We start from the raw sequence: 19913 nt of genomic DNA on the forward strand, positions 1-19913 counted from the left end.
ATTGCTAGCTGGGTAGAACCACAAACTAGAATGTGAGGGAGTTAACAATAATATTTATAATGCTCCAAGCTAATCACTGTAGAAACTTGTTGTTTCAGCAGCAAAAGAGGCCATTCCTTTCCTTTCGCCCCACCTTTGTTTACACATTTTTGTCCAATCATGTTGATTTGTTCAAAGGCTCAGGCAGTACTCATTGCTCCTTGGCTTCAACTACGTCATACCGAGATTACATGCTTAATATTTAACAGCATCTACCAAAGTTCACATTCAAATACTTTACATCAGTCTGCACACTTCTGCCAATGGAAGCTCTCTTGTAAAAATATAAAAATAGAAGAGAACTGAATAGTTCAGCAATTTAACTCTTGGACAACAAAGAGAAGAATTGATATGATTTCTCGTATTATCCAGGAAGGTGAACTTTGGTTGTTTTAACTAGAAGGGAATTGTTTGATTTCTTGGATCCGATTATCTTTTTGGGCTGGCTTTTTGTAAAGAGCACTTGAATTGTTCCTCTTTTTCTCTTTATTTCTATACTGATAAGAATTTAATTCTACCTCATTATTTTTAATCATGGAAAATGGAATTGACTGTGATGCCATGTTAAACAATCTAAATGACTTTAAAGGGAAAACACCAGTCAGAATTTGCCTTACAGTAATATACAGTATTATTTTTGTGGCTGGGATAATTGGAAACAGCCTAACTATAAAAGTTGCAAAAGTGCTTCAAAGCAAAGGATACCTTCAGAAGAGTATTATGGATCATTTAATCAGTCTTGCGTGTGCAGATTTACTTGTTCTTTTACTGGCAATGCCTGTGGAATTGTATACTGCGAGATGGGATCCAAGCACAACATCCACTACAAACGTTGCCTGCAAGATCTATAACTTCCTCTTTGAAACCTGTAGCTATGCCACAATACTGCATGTCGCTACTTTAAGTTTTGAGCGTTATGTTGCAATTTGCCATCCTTTCAAGTTTAAATCTTTCTCCGGTTCAAGAACAGTGAAGCTGATTTGCTTTGTCTGGCTGACTTCATTTTGTGTAGCCTTGCCTCTCCTATTTGCAATGGGGGTGGAGGATCCAACAATACCTTTTCACAACATTAGCAGTGATATCTGTGACTTCAAAAAATTAAACATCACTATTTGCACCAACCTCAGCTCCCATCAGATTGTGTTCAAGTTGAGCATTTTCAGTGCTTTCGTTCTGTACATTGTGATTCTGGTCTCAGTTGCATTTATGTGTAAAATGATGATGAAAACGCTAATTGGAACAAAGTTTAATGCTGCAGCTAAGGAAAGTGAAGACCTACCAAAGCATGGGAGTGGAGCCATGGAAACTTCCAGAAAACAGAGTATTATATTTTTAGGTAAGTGCTTCAATATTTTCTAATGGTGTAGCATTGTTTAGTTGTGATTTATAACTTGTTAAAGAGAACAGATGTGTGCAAACCAAAACAGTTCATATTCTGTTTATGCTAGCATTAATGTGTAGATGCAATTTAAGAAAGGTGGAGTAGAAATGATATGAAATATGGAGGGATATGTCCCCCACAATGCTTTTTTAACATAAGGTATATTGCCTCCTTCTCTTGCTCCTAATCAGCTAACTGCCCTTAATAGCTCCTCAACAGTTTAAACTTGATTGCTCGTGGCATGATTATGTTTTCGATTTTGTGAAACTCAGGACTGGACTCTTATGCCCCCTCCTCACCTCCCCCAGGGGTTAGTTGGCAGGCAGATGGAGGGGCTGGTGTGGGTGAGCACCATTTCATGGGTGCTGTTTCCAAAATCTACCCAGCCACTCCCAACCATGACGCTGTTACAATTTTACGAATGGTGGGGTAGGCGTCAGGAGGTCTGCTCACCTGTGGGCCTATTGAGATGAAAGGCTTCCTCTCTCCACTGCTGGGATGTAACCTGCAGTGGGAGAGGCCCAGGGCCAAGTATGCCGACTGACAGCTTTCACTGCTTGAGCTGGTGGCTGGGTGAGAAGTGGAATCTCCTTTATGAGCCCCTGTATTCATCAGAGGCACCCTTTCCAACTTCAAATTTCCCATACTCACTGTCTATCCATCCTGGCCTCCCACCTACCTCACCTTCCTCACCAGGGCCTGCCAGCCTGACCACAGGGATACACCACACACCCCTCTTCTCCACTTACCTTCACATCCGGCGCCATTAATGAGCCGTTGGGGACTGGATGCAGCCCCAGACAGCCGACCAAACCTGATACCGCCCATGTCGAGATGGTGCAGCCTGCAGCTGGGCCATCAAGGGTCAGAGCTGCGTGAGGTGATCCTGAAAGTTCATCTACAGTTTCCCCACCACTGAAAGTAGGCAGCCTTCCACCAGCCATGCTGCAGCCACTTGTGTCGAACTGCAAAGGAGCACTGGCCAGACAAAGCTATTTGGAACACAGGCACTAAGGGAATGTGTAACATTGATTAGTTGATGTATGTAAGAAATTTGGCATGAGTTGATTGAGAAACTTGGGCCTGAATTTTTCCCGCATCGGGACGGCTCGATGGGAGGGGGCGGGGGCAGGGGTGGTCGCGGAGCTGACCGCTGCCCACGATTGGCTCCACGCCGCCATTTTACGCGGGTGAGCCAATAAGGCCCGCCCAGTGTAAGACACGAGCGGCACTACCTGTGCAGGCAGTGGGAGGAGGGACAGTCGGGGCCAGCGCTCCTGCGCGCATGCGCACGAAAGAGCACTTCAATCTCCCTGAGGCACAGAGCTGCCTCAGGGAGGATGAAGCGCTTTTGAAATAAATAAATAAATAAATGGGATAAAGATTTAATGAAACATGTCCCCACATGTGAACTATATGACATGAGATGGGACATGTTTTTATATTTCAGAAATTTTTAAAATTTAATTCATAAAAGCTTTAGGAAGCCTGATCCCGCTCATGGATGAGGTTTCCTAAATAACGTAAAGGCCGCTTGGCCTTTCTGCCTGCCCGCCAACCGTAAGGTTGGACAGGCAGCATAAGGTTGACCTTAATTACTTCGTTAATGGCCTTAATAGGCCTTTTAAATATCGGCGGGCACACAGCCAACTCCGGCGTATGCCCACTGAATGGAACATCGCGAGGAAGCACAATCACGTCAGGATGCATGCTTAATGTCATCGCGCGTCATTTTACGTGCCGGCATGTTGGGCCCGCCCCCGCATGCTAACTGAAAAATCCTGGCCTTGGTTTAGAATGTTTATTTTGTATTGTTTTTTACTGTTGCATTGTGGCCAAGAGGATACTGTGATGCTCAGTGAATATGTGATGGAAGCTGAGGTGTGGGACTGAATGGAGCTTTGTGGTTCCATTTACTTGTAGCAGTCAGGTGAGTCTGGATAGCCCAGTCAGAATGGGCCTGTGTTGGTTGCCTCTTTGTTTCCTCCTCCCCCACTTCACCTCCCCCTCCTGCTCCTCATTTGGTTGGTAGCAGCTGTACCAATCTGAAAGTATTGCCACATGCAATAGACCACTATGAATTTTGGCACCCACTCCGCTGGACAGTGGAACTATTGTTTCAACAATGATTTGCTCTATCATATTTGGTGTGGCAGCATGGTTTTCATTGTGTGCATACTGCCTACACATGCATGGGTTGCACACTGAAGTCATAAGACACAAAGTCTGTGGTATATGTGCAGGACAAAAAGAGACTGTGAGCCATATGGAGTTCAAGTACCCACATGAACTGGTTTATTCTGGTTTTGGTTTATACAGAAATAACCACAAAAGGGTGCAATTACACCCCTTCCTCCTTAATGAAAAAGTTACACAATGTTCAAGCTCTATATAAATTATATACATTTCTTGTTTTTCATTTATTTACAAATTAAACTTAACCATTGGCTTCCTATTCCTAAGAGGATACCTTCTTTCTTGACCCAAATTTTCAGAACTTGAAGAAGGATCTTGACACACCTTGGCCTGAGTCTGCAGACAGGTTTTCTCCAACAAAGACTGATTTTGACCTTGACATTCAATTGACTTTTTCACTTCCTCAGTTATGTCTGTCTGAGTCTGACTTGAAGCTAAACTAGTTTCAGGAATGACTTGTGTTGGAGTAACTGTTGGTACTCTACTTGTATCCCAACTATCCAATTCATCAGAGTCATTTGATTCTTCCCAACTTCCATCTTCTTTGTAAACCTCTGAAGGTAAAATGTGATCTATATTTACGAATCTAACCTTTCCACTACCAAACATCCTGACTAAATACACATATTTTCACGACTCTTCCTGATAACCAATTATGATGATGATCTTTCACCTTAACCTGGTTCAACTTCAGACTTCTTTCTCTCACTCTACCCCTGTCATGACTGTCTTACTTGTCTTAATTGTTTCTGTTCTATTTATTATGCTAAATGTGGTTTCACCAATGAAAACCTCATTCCAGGCTGTCTTCTAAGAAACAATTCAACTGGCATTCTGCCAGGAGTAGTGTAAGAAAATAAATTCCAGTTTGTGAGCCGATGACAGGGGGCATTTCTTCTAATTTGTATCTAGCATTTGCTTAACAAGTACGTGCTTAACAATTTGTAATGTGCACTCTGCTGCTCCATTTAAAGCAGGAACTTGAATGTGTTTTACCACTTTCATTCTTATGAAACTTGCAACCTCTTCTGAACAAAAATGAGGTCCATTGGACAATTCTTCTGGGAACCCATCAGCAGCAAACAAACTACACAAAATACCTAGAGCTGCTTAGTTGTTGTTTGATTCAACCAAAACTTTCAACACACCTTGGATGGCTATCTAACACAATGAAGATCTGCTGCCTTTCAAACTCTGCAAAATCTGTGTGCAGCCACTGCCACACTCTAGCTGGCCATTTCCATGGCTGCAAAGGCACTGATGACTGCTTCTTTTCTATTTCTTGACATACTCTTCACTGTTTCACTGTCTTTTCTATGTCCTTATTTAACTCTGGCCACCAAAGATAGCTTCTCGCTAGATTCTTTGTCAGGCTCATCCCTAAGTGTTGATCATTTAAATCACATGACAACTGCGATCTGCACCTTTCAGGAATTACAACTCTGGCTTCCCACATAACACAACATTTATCAACTGACAACTCATTCTTAACCATAAAAAACGGCCTGACTTTTAAATCTAGTAACTATGTTAGCCACCCATTTGTGATATAGTTGTCAAAGATGGGCCAATACGTCCTTGCCTAAACAGGGTCCTGTGAGTTGTTCTACCAATGTCACCTGCTATGACTGGCACTCAGCTATGTGCAAAAAGAAAATGACGTCTTTGCTGGTTGGGCTGTACCTTCGGTGGGGATGGTAATCTAAAGATCACATCGGCATTACAATGACCTTCCAATCATCTGTACTTAATGTCGTACTAATAAGCAGACAAAATCAAAGCCCATCTATGCATTCAGGCTGCAGCTAAAGTGAGTACTGGATATTTTGGATTCAAAATAGCCATCAGTGGCTTATGATCAGTTTTGACAGTGAAACTATGACCATACAGGTATTTATGAAATCTTCTCACTCTAAAAATGACGTTCTATCTGAGTATAATTTCACTCATTGGCACTGGGTGTGCGTGAGCCAAATGCAATCAGTCTCTGCTCACCATTACCCAGTACATGAGAGATCACATCACCTACTCCATATGGAGAGACATCACATGTTAGCTTAATTTTTTTGGACACATCATAATGTACAAGCATTGTACTATCTAGCAGTTGACTTTTACACAAATTGAATGCTTTGTCACACTCCTTTGTCCAATTCCTCAAGAGTTAATTTAATGGATGTAGTAAGGTTGCTAAATTTGGTATGAAGTTACCGTAATAATTCACTTTACCCAAAAAAGATCTGAGCTCAGAGATATTCTGAGGGTGTGGCTCTTTTCTTATTGTTTGAACTTTACTCTTGGCAGAATGTAGCCCATCTTTGTCTACCCTGTGATCTAAATACTCTACAGAGTTTTGAAATATTTCACATTCGTGTGCCTTCGTCTGAACCCCACGGCCTGAATATTTCGGATGGCAGGGTTTCTCTTCCCCGCTTACTTTGACTGCACCACAACCATTTCATGCTTGAATGAGCATCATTTGGCTGCAGGCGGGACTTCCGCCCCTCACTCGACGGAAACCTCGCCTTAGAGAGCTGCCGGCCAACCTGATTGACCAACAGCTCTCTAGTCCCTGCAGTGACAGGAGCTGAAGAAGACTGAAGAGGAAATGCTTCAACATGCCAGAGCCTAAGGCTCGGGACTGGACAGCAAGGTAGGTTTTGGAGGTCCCAGCTGCCATGGGACTCCCTCCCTGCTGGAGGGTGGAGAAGGCCTGGATAGATTGAAAGTGGGTATTTGGGGTGTCGAGGGAGAGGCTGGGGGCAGGGGTTGGGGGGGAGGTCCAGTGGCCACTGAACCTTAAGGGAGGGTACCTAAAGTCAGGGGGGGCTTTTGATGGAGGTTGCCTCTGCCCTCCTCCCTGCCCGAGACCTAAGCCCATTTATTTTCAGGCCTACCCCACGCCAGATAAATCCTCCCGCCATGCTAAAAATGAGTCTAGGCAGGAAATGGCCCTTAAGTGGCCAATAATTGGCCACTTAAGGGCCTCAACTGGGGCAAGGGCAGGCATCCGAGGCCTTGCCCACCCTAGCGTCAAATTGCTGCGAGATCAGGGCGGGCAGAAACCCAGAGGGAATCCCGTTCCTTCAATTTCACGCTCCCCCCACCTGAAAACCTGCCAGCTCATGCTTTCCCAAATGTTGGAGCACCTTTTTCAGCCCGTCATCGGAGGTCTGCCTATTTGGAGCTGAAATAAATATGTCATTTAAATGGCACACCACTCCCTGAATTCCTTGCTAAATTTGGTTCATTACTCCTTGGAAAATTTCAGGGGCTGAAGAAACAGCAAATAGCAGCCAATAAAACTGAAATACACCCACGTGTGTATTAATAGTTAAATATGACAGATTCATCATCTAACTCATCTAACTATAAATGCAGGTAGGCATTTGTCAGATCTAACTTTAAAAAAACCTGGCTTCCCGTCAAAATTGTGAACTGGTCGTCCACATTGGGCAAAGTACCGAGTGTTATAATCCCCACATATTCTTACGCTATCATCTCACTTCACACTGCCCCTATGGGAGTAGCCCAATTACTCTGTTCAACTTTAGAGATAATGACCGAAATCTTTCATTCTCCAGAGGGTCATGGTGTGGAGGTACCTAGGAAGGTGTGCTAGGGAACCCCTCGGAAGGAGACCCCATGCACGTGGGAATTGCCCAGGAAGTTCCAAATTCTCTGAAACTCTGATTTAAAGTCGGAGACTTTGGATGGTTCTGACTTACTTAGCCAAATAGTTACCCAGGAAAAGTTAGAAGTATTAAAACCAGTTCTAACCCCTGAGCAACTATACTACTGACCTCCTCCCCACAGCCAACCCCCCACCCAGTGGACCCCCCCCCACCCGACTACCACCCCACAACTGCCATACTACACCCCCACCTCCCAACTACCCTGCAGCCCCGGACATCCCCTGCATCCGACTACCCCCCTCAACCCCCGACCACCTGACATCCCCCGACCATCCACCTGGCCAACCCCCTGAACAGCCCACCCTTCAATCTCCTACCCCTAACGCCCCCTGAAGGGATTTGGTGACTACGTCGTCTTGCGTTGTGAATTTTGCTTCAACACCAAAAAGCTTGTTCCAATTTAACTTACGTACTGCTAAGCAGGTTCTTCCTTAAAAGGCTGCTTTTTCACCCTTCACCCCTCACCACAAAGATGGGAAATTTTTCACATTGCTTGTTGTATGTGACCAGAAATTACAAACTTCCTATTATGGGAATATTCCCTCCTCCATAACTTTCTCCAACTGATGTTATCTCAACTTTTTATGGCATAGCAATTCAAGAATCACGCTAACTGATCCACCCATGTCGACCTCCATGTTTAGCAGAACTCTATCCAATGCTAATTGGACTACGATACCATGCGAATTTCCATTGGACTTCCTTGTGCTCCGGATCACCTGGAGCTCAACCAGCCCCTCACAACCTACTGTTGTTCCACAACCATATGCAGTGAATGCCATTTCCTTCAGCCAGCATTTTCTCCATGTACTTTCTTCTGACATGCCTTGGGAAAATGACACTTCTTCTTGCAGCTGTCGCACTCTGCCTTCACAAATGGACAATTCTGTGCCCAATGTTGGCCTAAGCACGGGTAACAAGACTTTGTTGTACCGCTGCTGCTATTAGCTTACGTCACTGTGTCCCCGGCTTACACAGCTGCAGCTTATTTACTTCAGCAAATGACCAGCGATTGTTAACTCTGACTTCCCTCAAGTCATCTTCCAGCATGTCCAAAGACAATGCTGTTTAACAAATTAAATTTGCAATCTCAGCAATTTACTGTGAATGAGTTCACTTTTTAAATTGAAAGCAAATCTGTCCCTCATCTCTCTCTTGAAATTCTCCAAAATTACAATGAATGGACAGCTTTTTCAAGGCCACAATAAAGTCTCCAATGTCCTCACTGGGCAACTGATTTCTTGTTCCATGCAGATAGCTTTCTACAATCTCCAGTGGCTTGGGATTGTAGTGCTGTTCAAACTTCTACAATCACAGTAACAACAAGTAGAAATCAATTAGCAACTTTATCAACTAACCAGTAAGAAATTGATGATCCCTTTAAATATCCTGCTGCTGAGTGCATGGTCAACATGCGTGTTTTAAATTGGTGTTAGATGGAGTGATTGACATCACAATCTGCCTGCTTTATATACTTCTGGCAGATGCTCCCTCTGTGCATCTAATCTCCTCACTAAAATAGCATCCAGGTTGGCTCACGCCAAGAAGTGTTTGGAACCAAAACACCAAAAACCAAAACCAAGGAGCTGAATGCTGTGGTCAATGCTTTCACCCACTTGATAGTAATCCAATAGCCAAAATCTGATTCTTATACTTACTACAATTCAGACATTAGGAAACTAGCACCTCCCCCCTTGGGTGGTCCCCAATAGTCCTCACAAAAAATTGCATCAGAAGGCTAATTGAAAACAATGCAGCCCAGGACTGGCAGTAACACAAAACAGAAGGGAATCAAATTAAAATGAGTGGTCTCTTGTCATTGTGGTACTCTGAATTGATTTTGTTTTAAAATTGTATGATCTATAAACATTTGGCCACTTGCTGCTGTGGATCCAAAAGCTATTTGATTTCCCTGGGGCAGATTCCAAGCTGGATATCAGAGTCAAGGAGTAGACCTTGACATTGTGTGACTGCGGAAAATAGATGATAGCCAGTCAACAAGCCATTTTATATCCCTCCTGACTTTTGTTTCCATTAAATAATGCCAACTCACTCTCACCAATTTTACACTATCGCATGAAGCCAAGATCTACCCCAAGCAATGAAGATAATTTTTTTATGTTTAGATTTCACACAAGTTGTGATTGTTGTGCTGTAGAAAAATACATATACTGGCCATAAAAATATGGATGAGTCACGCCCATATTTTTGGTGATATGGGTGCCATTTTGTGATCAAAATGGCACCTGTGCCACTCACTCATGGTTCTGGTACAGGCTGCACTGGTCACCGTTTTAACTCAGGTGATGAAAGCATCCACTGGGAACAAACAGAGGAGGTTGACCTTTGTGCCATTCAGCATGTAACACTGATTTTACAGTAGCAGTGCATTTTTTGACCTTAATGTTCCAGTTAAACCCTTTCTTAACTTCACATAGCTGATTAGGCATTCAGCAGCAGGAAGGATCCGCTCCCTGTGCTACTCCCAACGCTACTTTCAGGTTTGTTACTGATTGACTGCTGTTGCTAAGTTAGTAGAAGTGGTTGCTGGTTTGTACTGCTATATAAAGTTGGTGAAGTTTACAGGAGTAATGTGGCACATGGTGAAGGTCTTGATTCTCATTTCAAGGGTTCTGTTTTGACCACTTGCTCCTAGTTATGGGTGCTTTAGTTTCTAATCCCCGTGGCCTGCAGCGTGACGGGGAAAATGAGCAGGGGCGACACAGAAGAGGACAAACTGTTCAGAGAGGGAGGAGGAGGGGGAGTAAAGCTCGGAACAGGAGGCCATATTCTCCCAGGGTCTTAGGGGAGCATTTTTTCTTACTTCATCCTATGTCTGAAACAGCATTTGATGTTTCTGTTTTACTAAGCAGCTGCACACAGACATATGTCGCCTCTTGCAGGCAGACATTCATCCTCAGTTGAGGGTGAGGACAATATTGACAGTGACTGTAAAAGTCACAGTGACCATGAACTTCATTGAATCAGATTCCCTCCAGGCTGGAGCTGGGGATATCTCCAACATCTTGTAGCTGGCTGTTATATAAGGAGGGGAGTGACAGGTGCACTGTGCATGAAGAGAGGGAAATACATTGTTTTCACTTTTTCCAGAAAGTGGCAGATGGAGTGTGCACTGACTTCCCCATGATGAGGGTGGCATTGACAACACACACACTGGTTTGTGGGCGCCACATCTAAATTCATAGATATACCGTCACTGCAAAGGATTTCTCTCACATTTTTTTAATGCGCAGGTGGGCTGTGTCCGTACACAACACATCATGCTTGTCAATGCCCAGTATCCTGGTGGTAATCATGATTCCTTTGTTCTGTACCAGTTTGTTGTACCATCAGCCCTGGAGTCACCACAAGAGACTAGAGGGAGAGTACTGGGTGACAAGAGCTATCCATTGACTGTGTAACTCATGACTCCAGTATGGAACCCACTCCCACGTGAGCAGCATGCATACAACAAGAGCCAGGCAGCCACATGGAATGCAATTGAGCATGTTTAAATGAGCTTCCGTTGCCTGGAATACAGCATGTGTCACGATTTGTTGCGGTCTGCTGCACCCTGCACAACCTCGCCATCACGAGGGCACAGCCCTTACCACCAGGTATGCAGTCAGCAACTGAGGAGGAGGAGGAGAAAGGGAGGGGGCAACCAGCTTATTCCATATTTAGCCTGGCTGTCCATGATTATCTTATCCTTTTGTGGTACCAGTGCACACAACTCCAATTCCCATTCACCAACCATCTCACACCTTAGCTTCCCCCTATCATAGGCCATCACAGCATCCTGTTGGCCACAATGCCAAAATAAAAGTTACCATAAAGCAACCATTCCAAATCAACTTTGTCAAACAAACTATTCAATATTCCACACAAAGATCAACTACTTATACTAACATACGCACAAGTAGCAGGAGTAGGCCATTCAGCCCTTCGAACCTGCTCTGCCACTTAATAACATCATGGCCGATCTGATAGTAACCTGAAATCTGCTTCCCATCTACCCCCGATAACCTATCAACCCTTTGCTTACCACGAATCATCCTCTGCCTTAAAAATATTCAAAGACTCTGCTATCACCACCTTTTCAGGAAGAGAGTTCCAAAGGCTCTCAACCCTCTGAGTGAAAATATTTCGCCTCATTTCTGTTTTAAATGGGTGACCCCTTATTTTTAAACAGTGACCCCTAGTTCTGGATCCTTCCACAAGAGGAAACACCCTTTCCACATCCACCCAGTCAAGACCCCTCAAGAACTTATATGTTTCAATCAAGTCACCTCTTACTGTTCTAAACTCCAGAGGATACAAGCCTAGTCTATACAACCTTTTCTCATAAAATAATCCACTCATTCCAGGTATCAGTCTGGTAAGACTTCTCTGAACTGCTTCCAATGCATTTACATCCTCCCTTAAATAAGGTGACCAATACTGTATACAGTACTCCAAATGTGGTCTCACTAGTGCCCTGTACAACTGAAGCATAACCTCCCTGCTTTTCAGGGAGAATTTTCTCCTTGTCGGGCGGGTTGGACGGGAGCTGGCGCGGTCACACCCGCAGCCGATCACCACCCGCGATTGGCTGCCTGCTGCCATTTTACATGGGCGGGCCAATTAAGGTTTTCCTTAAGTTTGGAAAGGCAGACCTGACAAGTGCCTCAATTAGTTGGATTAATGGCCTTAATAGGCCTTTGACAGTTCGGTGGGCACACAGCCAACTCCAGTGTGTGCCTGCCGAACTGAAGATCGGAATGATGCACAGTGATGCCGGGACGCACGCCCGATATGACCGCGTATCATTTTACGCGTCAGTGTGCGGGGCCCACCCCCTCACACCGACCAGAAGATTCAGGCCCTGTATTCAATTCCCCTTGCAATAAATGATAACATTCTATCAGCTTTCCTAATTACTTGCTGTATTTGCATATTAACCTTTTGTGATTCATGCACTAGGATACCCAGATCCCTCTGCACCTCAGAACTCTGCAATCTCTCAACATTTAAATAATATGTTTTTCTTTTATTCTTCCTGCCAAAATGGGCAATTTCACATTTTCCCGCATTATACTCCATCTGCCAGATCTTTTCCCATTCACTTAGTCTATCTATATCTGTTTGTAGCCTCCTTATGTCCTCTTCACAACTTACTTTCCTACCTATCTTTGTGACATCAGCAAATTTGGCAACCATTCCACCCGTCCCCTTATCCAAGTCATTTATATTATCTGTAAACAGTTGAGGTCCTAGCAATGATCCCTGTGGCATGCCACTCGTTCCACCTTGCCAGCCTGAAAAAGACCCATTTGTGCCTACTCTCTGCTTCCCGTTAGCCAGTCAATCATCTATCCACGCCAATATGTTACCCGCTACACCATGAGCTTTTACTTTTCGCAATAACCTTTGATGTGGCTCTTGTAAATCTAAGTATTGTACATCTACCAGTTCCCCTTTATCCACAGCACATGTTACTTCCTCAAAGGACTCCAATAAGTTGGTTAAACACAATTTCCCTTTCACAAAACCACCTTGACACTGTCTGATGACCTTGAACCTATCCAAGTGCCCTGCTGTAACTTCTTTAATAATAACTTCTAACATTTTCCCTACGACAGATGTTAAGCTAACTGGCCTGTAGTTTCCTGCTTTCTGTCTCCCTCCCTATTTGAATAATGGAGTTATATTTGCTATCTTCGAATGTAATGGGACCTTCCCCGAATCTAGGGAGTTTTGGAAAATTAAAATCAATGCATCAACTATCTCACTAGACACTTCTTTTAAGACCCTCTTGTCAGCCCGCAGGTCTAACAATTTACACAGCACCACTTCTCTAGTGACTGTAATTTTCTTGACTTCCTCTACCACTTCCATTTCCTGATTTATAACTGCTTCTGGAATGTTATATGTATCCTCTATAGTGAAAACTGATGCAAAATATTGGTTCAATTCATTTGCCATCTCTTTGTTTTCCATTATTAATTCTCCAGACCCACTTTCTATAGGACCAATGCTCACTTTGCTAACTCTTTTCTTTTTAAAATATTTATAAAACTCTTACTATCTGTTTTTATATTTCTGGCTAGCTTTCTCTCATACTCTAATCTTTCCCTCCTTATTAGTCTTTTAGTCATTCTTTGCTGTTCTTTATATTCTGTCCAATCTTCTAGTCTTCCACCTATTTTTGCACAATTATATGCCTTTTCTTTAAGTTTAATACTATCTTTAACCTTTCTAGTTAACCACGGATGATGTGCCTGTCCCTTGGACTTTTTCTTACTCATTGGAATGTATCTATTCTGTGCATTCTGAAATAGCCCCTTAAATATTAGCCACTGCATCTCTGCTGACCTATCCGCTAACCTAATTTTCCGATTAGCTTTAGCCAGTTCAGCTTTCATGCCTTTATAATTGCCCTTATTTAAGTTTAAAAACTTGGTCTCAGACCCACACCTCTGTCCCTCAAGCTGAATGTAAAATTCAATCACATTATGGTCACTGCTACCTCAGGTGCCTTTACTATGAGGTTATTAAGTACTCCCATCTCATTGCACAATACCAGGTCAATTCACAGTTTTGACTGGCACAATTCAATTCACAGAATCACAGGGCAGAAGAGGCCCTTCGGCCCATCGAGTCTGCACCGACACGTGAGAAACACCTGACCTACCCACCTAATCCCATTTACCAGCACTTGGCCCATAGCCTTGAATGTTATGACATGCCAAGTGCTCATCCAGGTACTTTTTAAAGGATGTGAGGCAACCCACCTCCACCACCCTCCCAGGCAGTGCATTCCAGGCTGTCACCATCCTCTGGGTAAAAAAGTTTTTCCTCACATCCCCCCTAAACCTCCTGCCCCTCACCTTGAACTTATGCCTCCTTGTGACTGACCCTTCAACTAAGGGGAACAGCTGCTCCCTATCCACCCTGTCCATGCCCCTCAATCTTGTACACCTCGATCAGGTCGCCCCTCAGTCTTCTCTGCTCCAACGAAAACAACCCAAGTCTATCCAACCTCTCTTCATAATTTAAATGTTTCATCCCAGGCAACATCCTGGTGAATCTCCTCTGCACCCCCTCCAGTGCAATCACATCCTCCCTATAATGTGGCGACCAGAACTGCACACAGTACTCCAGCTGTGGCCTCACCAAGGTTCTATACAACTCCAACATGACCTCCCTACTTTTGTACAATTGTGACAGGACATTTAATGTAGGAAAGAAGGTATATGTGAAGAATTTTAGAGAAGGACCAACATGATTGTTTGGTGAAATAAGTGCAATAACTGGACTTCTTCCGACCACGTGAAAGTGGAAGATTGAGCCATACGGATACATGTGGATCATATAAGGAGAAACAAAATGCCCAGATATGATTTCACCAGTGTTTGTGACTGAGTCAACATCTCCTGTTGAAAGAACTGAACTGATTACAGATGTGTCTGAAGGGTCGACTGTACCTGAAAGAGTCGAGGAAACAGACTTGCGGGTACCTAATGAACAGCCTGATGATCAGATGACTCCGGTGAAGGAGGTTCCCATCAGAAGCTGTAGAGCTGAGACATTCTACAGGCATAAGGAAACTCTCAGAAAGACTGTATAAGTATAGCCTGCTCTCTGGTTGGCTCCAGAACATGCTGTTCTAAGGAACTATCCTGAAAACATTCAATGTACTCCTCATCTAGGCTATCTTTGCCCATCTAACTTCTCCAATCTACATGTAAATTAAAATCTCCCATGATTATCGCCATGCCTTCCTGAGCTTCAATTATTTCTTCCATTATGCTCAACCTTACCATTTGGTTACTATTAGGGGGCCTGTACACAACTCCCACAAATGATTTCTTGCCTTTACCATTTCTCACCTCTACCCAAACAGTTTCCACATCCTGGTTTCCTGAACTTAGGTCATTCCTCTCTTTTGTGCTAATACCATCATTAACTAACAGAGCCACCCCGCTATTTTTTCCCCTCTTTCTGCCCTTTAATATTCAGGTCCCATCCATGTCCTCCTGCAGCCATGTCTCTGTAATAGCTATCAAATCGTAATTACTTATTTCTATGTGCGCTCTCAGTTCGTTTGTTCTGTTTCAAATGCTACGAGCATTCAGATACAGAGCTTTTAGTTTTACCCTTTTATTTTTTTTATAGCCTCTAGTTTCACCTGTTGATTTATTGTTAGATTTGTACTCTCTATCCCTTCCTGTCACAGTCTGTATTTCATTTCCTGTAATGATATCTGTTTCATTTTTCTTATCTCTGCTCTTTGATTTACTACATCTTCCCAAATTTGATTCCTTGCCCCCACTATTTTGTTTAAAACCCTCGCTACTACCCTAGTAATGCGGCTCGCAAGAACACCGGTCTTTAGTTCTTTAGCAATGTTCAGCCTACCTTCTTTAATAATAAAATCACTGTAGTTTTGTTTGCTGGCTATTGCCCTCAGCATCCCAAATGGCAGCAAAGTATAAGTGGAACACATAATAAATTCTGTAACATGGTGCTGACAAATAGCTGTGTGGATTGTTCACTGCAAGAAAGCAAATAGAGAGCATGATTGCAAGTATTTACTGCTCAAAATCATAATGGGCAAGCAATTGCATTAAATTGCATGACAATAAGCCTATCCTTTAAAACAGGACTAAACAGTCAACCCAGACCTTTATACATTTAGAACATTGAAAACACCCAGGCTTTGAATTTAGCTTGACATGTATTGTGGAGCATATAAACCCAATCTATTTTAGGACAGTTCACTTTCAACCCCTGGTTGGCTCAGTTCAACCATCTTTCTTTTAGCAATTCATAGGCCCAGAAAATCAATTACACGTTGCCCTATACCTGGGTGTTAAATTATACCATAAACACAAGATGGCAGTCAGGAAGTGTGCAGTAATTACAAGCCGGAAGTATGTTGCCTGTTACGTTTTTCTCTTTGACATAAATGTGCCAACCATACACAAGGACTGGTGAAAAATAATGCGGGTTCTTAATTTGAAGACAAGACTATATACAAAGAGATTTACTAGTATGGTACATCTGATCCCTACACTGCTGTTTGTTGACTGACTACAAGTCATGGGACTAATAAATCACATCCTATTGAGGTGTGTAATGATTGACAGTAGTTTAAGATACATCACCCCTCTCCCCAAACATGCATGTAATCATATCACAACACCCCCCTTTTTTACTAACTAAAGTTTTACCTTTAAAGAATCAAACTGTTTACATGAAAGCAGCAGTAAATAGCATTGCGTCTGAATGTGCTTGAACTCAGAGGAATACATTTATAATTCTCTGAATTGTATCAGCAGTTTGCTTATCCATCCAGCTTTAGTCACGATGACCATTGCTACAAACTGCTGTATGTTTTCAAAATGCTGGTTAAGGGTGTTTATGTTGAGTCTTAGAGTCACAATGGGACTGCTTGGTGTTTCTGATTGTGGTATTGTTCTGATTTGGCATCTATTTCGTTGCACCGTCACTGTCATGTTATTTGGTGTTTATACTTGATATGATCTTGGTTTGGGGAATATACTGATGATTTCTACTGGATTCCAAGTGCCATAAGTTGGGTGTTGTACTCAAACTTCCTGTCAGATGGTCAGGTTGGGTAATTTGTTATCCGCATGCCAGTCGTGGGCACCTTTCATCTTCCCGTGTTTTTTGAGTAATGCATCACATACTCCTGGGAGTAACAATGAATGATGATTGGGGAGGTTGGTCTGCACTTGTCTGCATAATAGTAATTCCGCATTGGTTCTGCAGTTTGAAGTTTGCAAGTTTGGAATGGGTATACGTATTGTGTAACCTGTTGGCTGAAGATCAGCATTACAGAGTTAGGTGAACTTCTTCCAGTGTAAACACAGGGTTTCTGATGGTGCCCATTGTGATCTCTGGTCCTTGTCATTGTCTGGACATAGACATGGATGGTGACCAAGGGCAGGTCCTCACATACCAGTAGGCCTTCGATCTCTGGAGCCGCAGTGTCCACAACAAAAAACATCTGGTGTGACCAGGGTAAGGTGTTGTAGCGATACTCGATTGTAATGGATCTCAGAGATGGAATCTCTGAACCATTGTACGTGGTGAATTTGGCATTAGTTGATCATATCACCACTTGCCACTTCTGTGAGTACACACATTTCAACGTGCGATGTGGAAGGATGTTTGCACCTGCAGTGGTATCAGTTTTGCATATAGGTTATGCTGACACTGCATCTGTGGGCATATAATCTGGATGATAGCAAAAGCTTTTGTTGGTACCACAGTACCAATACATTCTTTGATGTTCACCGTGCTGAATGTTGGCTCACATTGTGCCACATACCTTGCATAATGCATTAAAAGCCGGGCATTTTCTGGGTGCATGAATGAGGCCACACTGCCCGCACTGCTTACTAGGCTTGCCTACATTGGCTATCGTGCCAATGGTGAATGAAGTATGCGTAGCTGGTAAAGTCTGTTTACTCATTAATATGGCTTTGTACTTGCTTCCACTTTGTAGTGGTGTTTCCAAGGAGTAACCTTTGGGTTGGCCCAAGAGGTCCTTTTGGAACACTTCCATTGGTGTAGATGCTATCAAAAACTCATTTATTCTGTTGGCAAGCTCAGCTCTTGTGAAGTCGCAATTACACCCCATATCTCTGCATCTATTTATGAACTGATCAATGGTCTCTGTTGGCTGTTGAATGAAAGACATGAATTCCGGATGATGTATTCAAAAAACTCCAGAAAATTAGATAAACACAAGTTTTCCTTAACAAATTTGTGCTGGATTTCCTTAATTAACCTGCATTTGTCCATGTAACTATTAATTTTGTACTGAACTATTGTTTCTAGAAGCTTCCCCACTACTGGTCAGTATGCCAAACAATAACAGCACCACCCTTCTCAGCATGTTCGGTCTGGGTGGTGCTATTGTTGTCTGGCGTACTGAACTCTACCTCATAGAGGCTGAGCTCCAACTCTCAGACACTTCCTCCTACCTCCCCCTGGTCCATGACCCCACTACCGAACATCAAGCCACTGTTTCCAGGACTATCACTGACCTCATCCCCTCCAGAGATCTTCCCTTCACAGCTTCCAACATAATAGCCTCCCAACCGTGGACAGCCTGCTTCTAACTCCTTCCCAAAATCCACAAACAGGACTGCCTCATTAGACCGATCATGTCAGCCTGTTCCTGCCCCATGGAACTCATTTCTCCCTATCTTGACTCTGTTCTCTCTCCCCTTGTCCAGTCTCTTCCCACCTACACCCATGATTCCTCTAATGCCCTACGTCATATCAACAATTTCCAGTTCCCTGTCCCTAACCGCCTCCTCTTCACCATGGATGTCCAATCCCTCTACACTGCCATCCCCCACCAGGATGGTCTGAGGGCTCTCCGCTTCTTCCTCGAACAGAGGCCCGAAAAATCCCCATTCGCCATCTCCTTCATCTGGCTGAACTTGTTCTCTCACTGAACAATTTCTCCTTGAATTTGTCTCACTTCCTCCAAATAAAATGTGTAACTATGGGTACTTGCACAGGCCTCAGTTATGCCTGTCTCTTTATGGGGTATGTGGAACATTCCTTGTTCCAGCCCTACTCAGGCTCCCTCCCACAACCCTTTCTTTGGTACATCAATGAATGTTTCAGTACTGCTTCACGATCTCACCTGGACCTGGAAAAAATTATCAATTTTGCTTCCAATTTCTGCCCAACCATCACCTTCACATGGTCCATCTCTGACACTTCCCTTCCCTTCCTTGACCTCGCTGTCTCAATTTCTAGTGATAGACTGTCCACCAATATTCATTACAAGCCCACCGACTCCCACAGCTACTTCGACTACAGCTCCTCACACCCTGTTTCCTGTAAGGACACCATCCCATACTCTCAGTTCCTTCACCTCCATTGCACCTGTTTCGATAATGCCACTTTCTAAAATGGCGCTTCTGACATGTCTTCCTTCTTCCTTAACTGAGGTTTCCCATCCACTGTGGTTGACAGGGGCCTCAACCATGTCCGACGCATCTCACGTGCCTCTGCCCTCACAGAGCCATGATAGGGTACCTCTTGTCCTCACTTTTCACCCCATCAGCCTCCGAATTCAAAGGATCATTGTCCGCCATTTCCACCAACTCCAGCATGATGCCTCCACCAAACATCTCCCTTCACCTCCTCTGTCAGCATTCTGTAGGGACTGTTCCCTCTTGGACACCCTAGTCCACTCCTTCATCACCCTCAACACCTCATCTCCTTCCCACATCACCTTCTCATGCAATCACAGAAGGTGCAACACCTGCTCCTTTACCTCCTCCCTCCTCACCATCCAAGGGCTTAAACACTCCTTTCAGGTGAAGCAGCGCTTCACTTGCACCTCCTTCAATTTGGTCTACTCCATTCGCTGCTCCCAATGCGGTCTCCTCTAACTTGGAGAGACCAAACGCAGACTGGGTGACCGCTTTGCGAAACACCTTCGGTCTGTCTGCAAGCATGACCCAGACCTTCCTGTCGCTTGCCATTTCAACACACCACCCTGCTCTCATGCCCACATGTCTGTCCTTGGCCTGCTGCAATGTTCCAGTGAAGCTCAACGCAAACTG

At 43.7% G+C, this 19913-nt stretch overlaps 1 protein-coding gene across 1 annotated transcript in view; it reads left to right on the top strand.

Annotated features, from left to right (window-relative positions):
* The first annotated feature begins 263 nt into the window (after positions 1-263).
* gpr39 (G protein-coupled receptor 39) overlaps positions 264-19913 on the top strand; it is a 106790-nt gene continuing 87140 nt past the window's right edge. The window contains exon 1 of the mRNA XM_078552422.1: positions 264-1375. Within this exon, the coding sequence (XP_078408548.1) occupies positions 574-1375 (802 nt within the window). The 5' untranslated portion in view covers positions 264-573. The remainder of the gene's footprint in view (positions 1376-19913) is intronic.

The sequence above is a fragment of the Cetorhinus maximus genome, chromosome 11 (assembly GCF_964194155.1).
Source record: "Cetorhinus maximus chromosome 11, sCetMax3.hap1.1, whole genome shotgun sequence".
In the NCBI taxonomy this organism is placed as follows: Eukaryota; Metazoa; Chordata; class Chondrichthyes; order Lamniformes; family Cetorhinidae; genus Cetorhinus; species Cetorhinus maximus.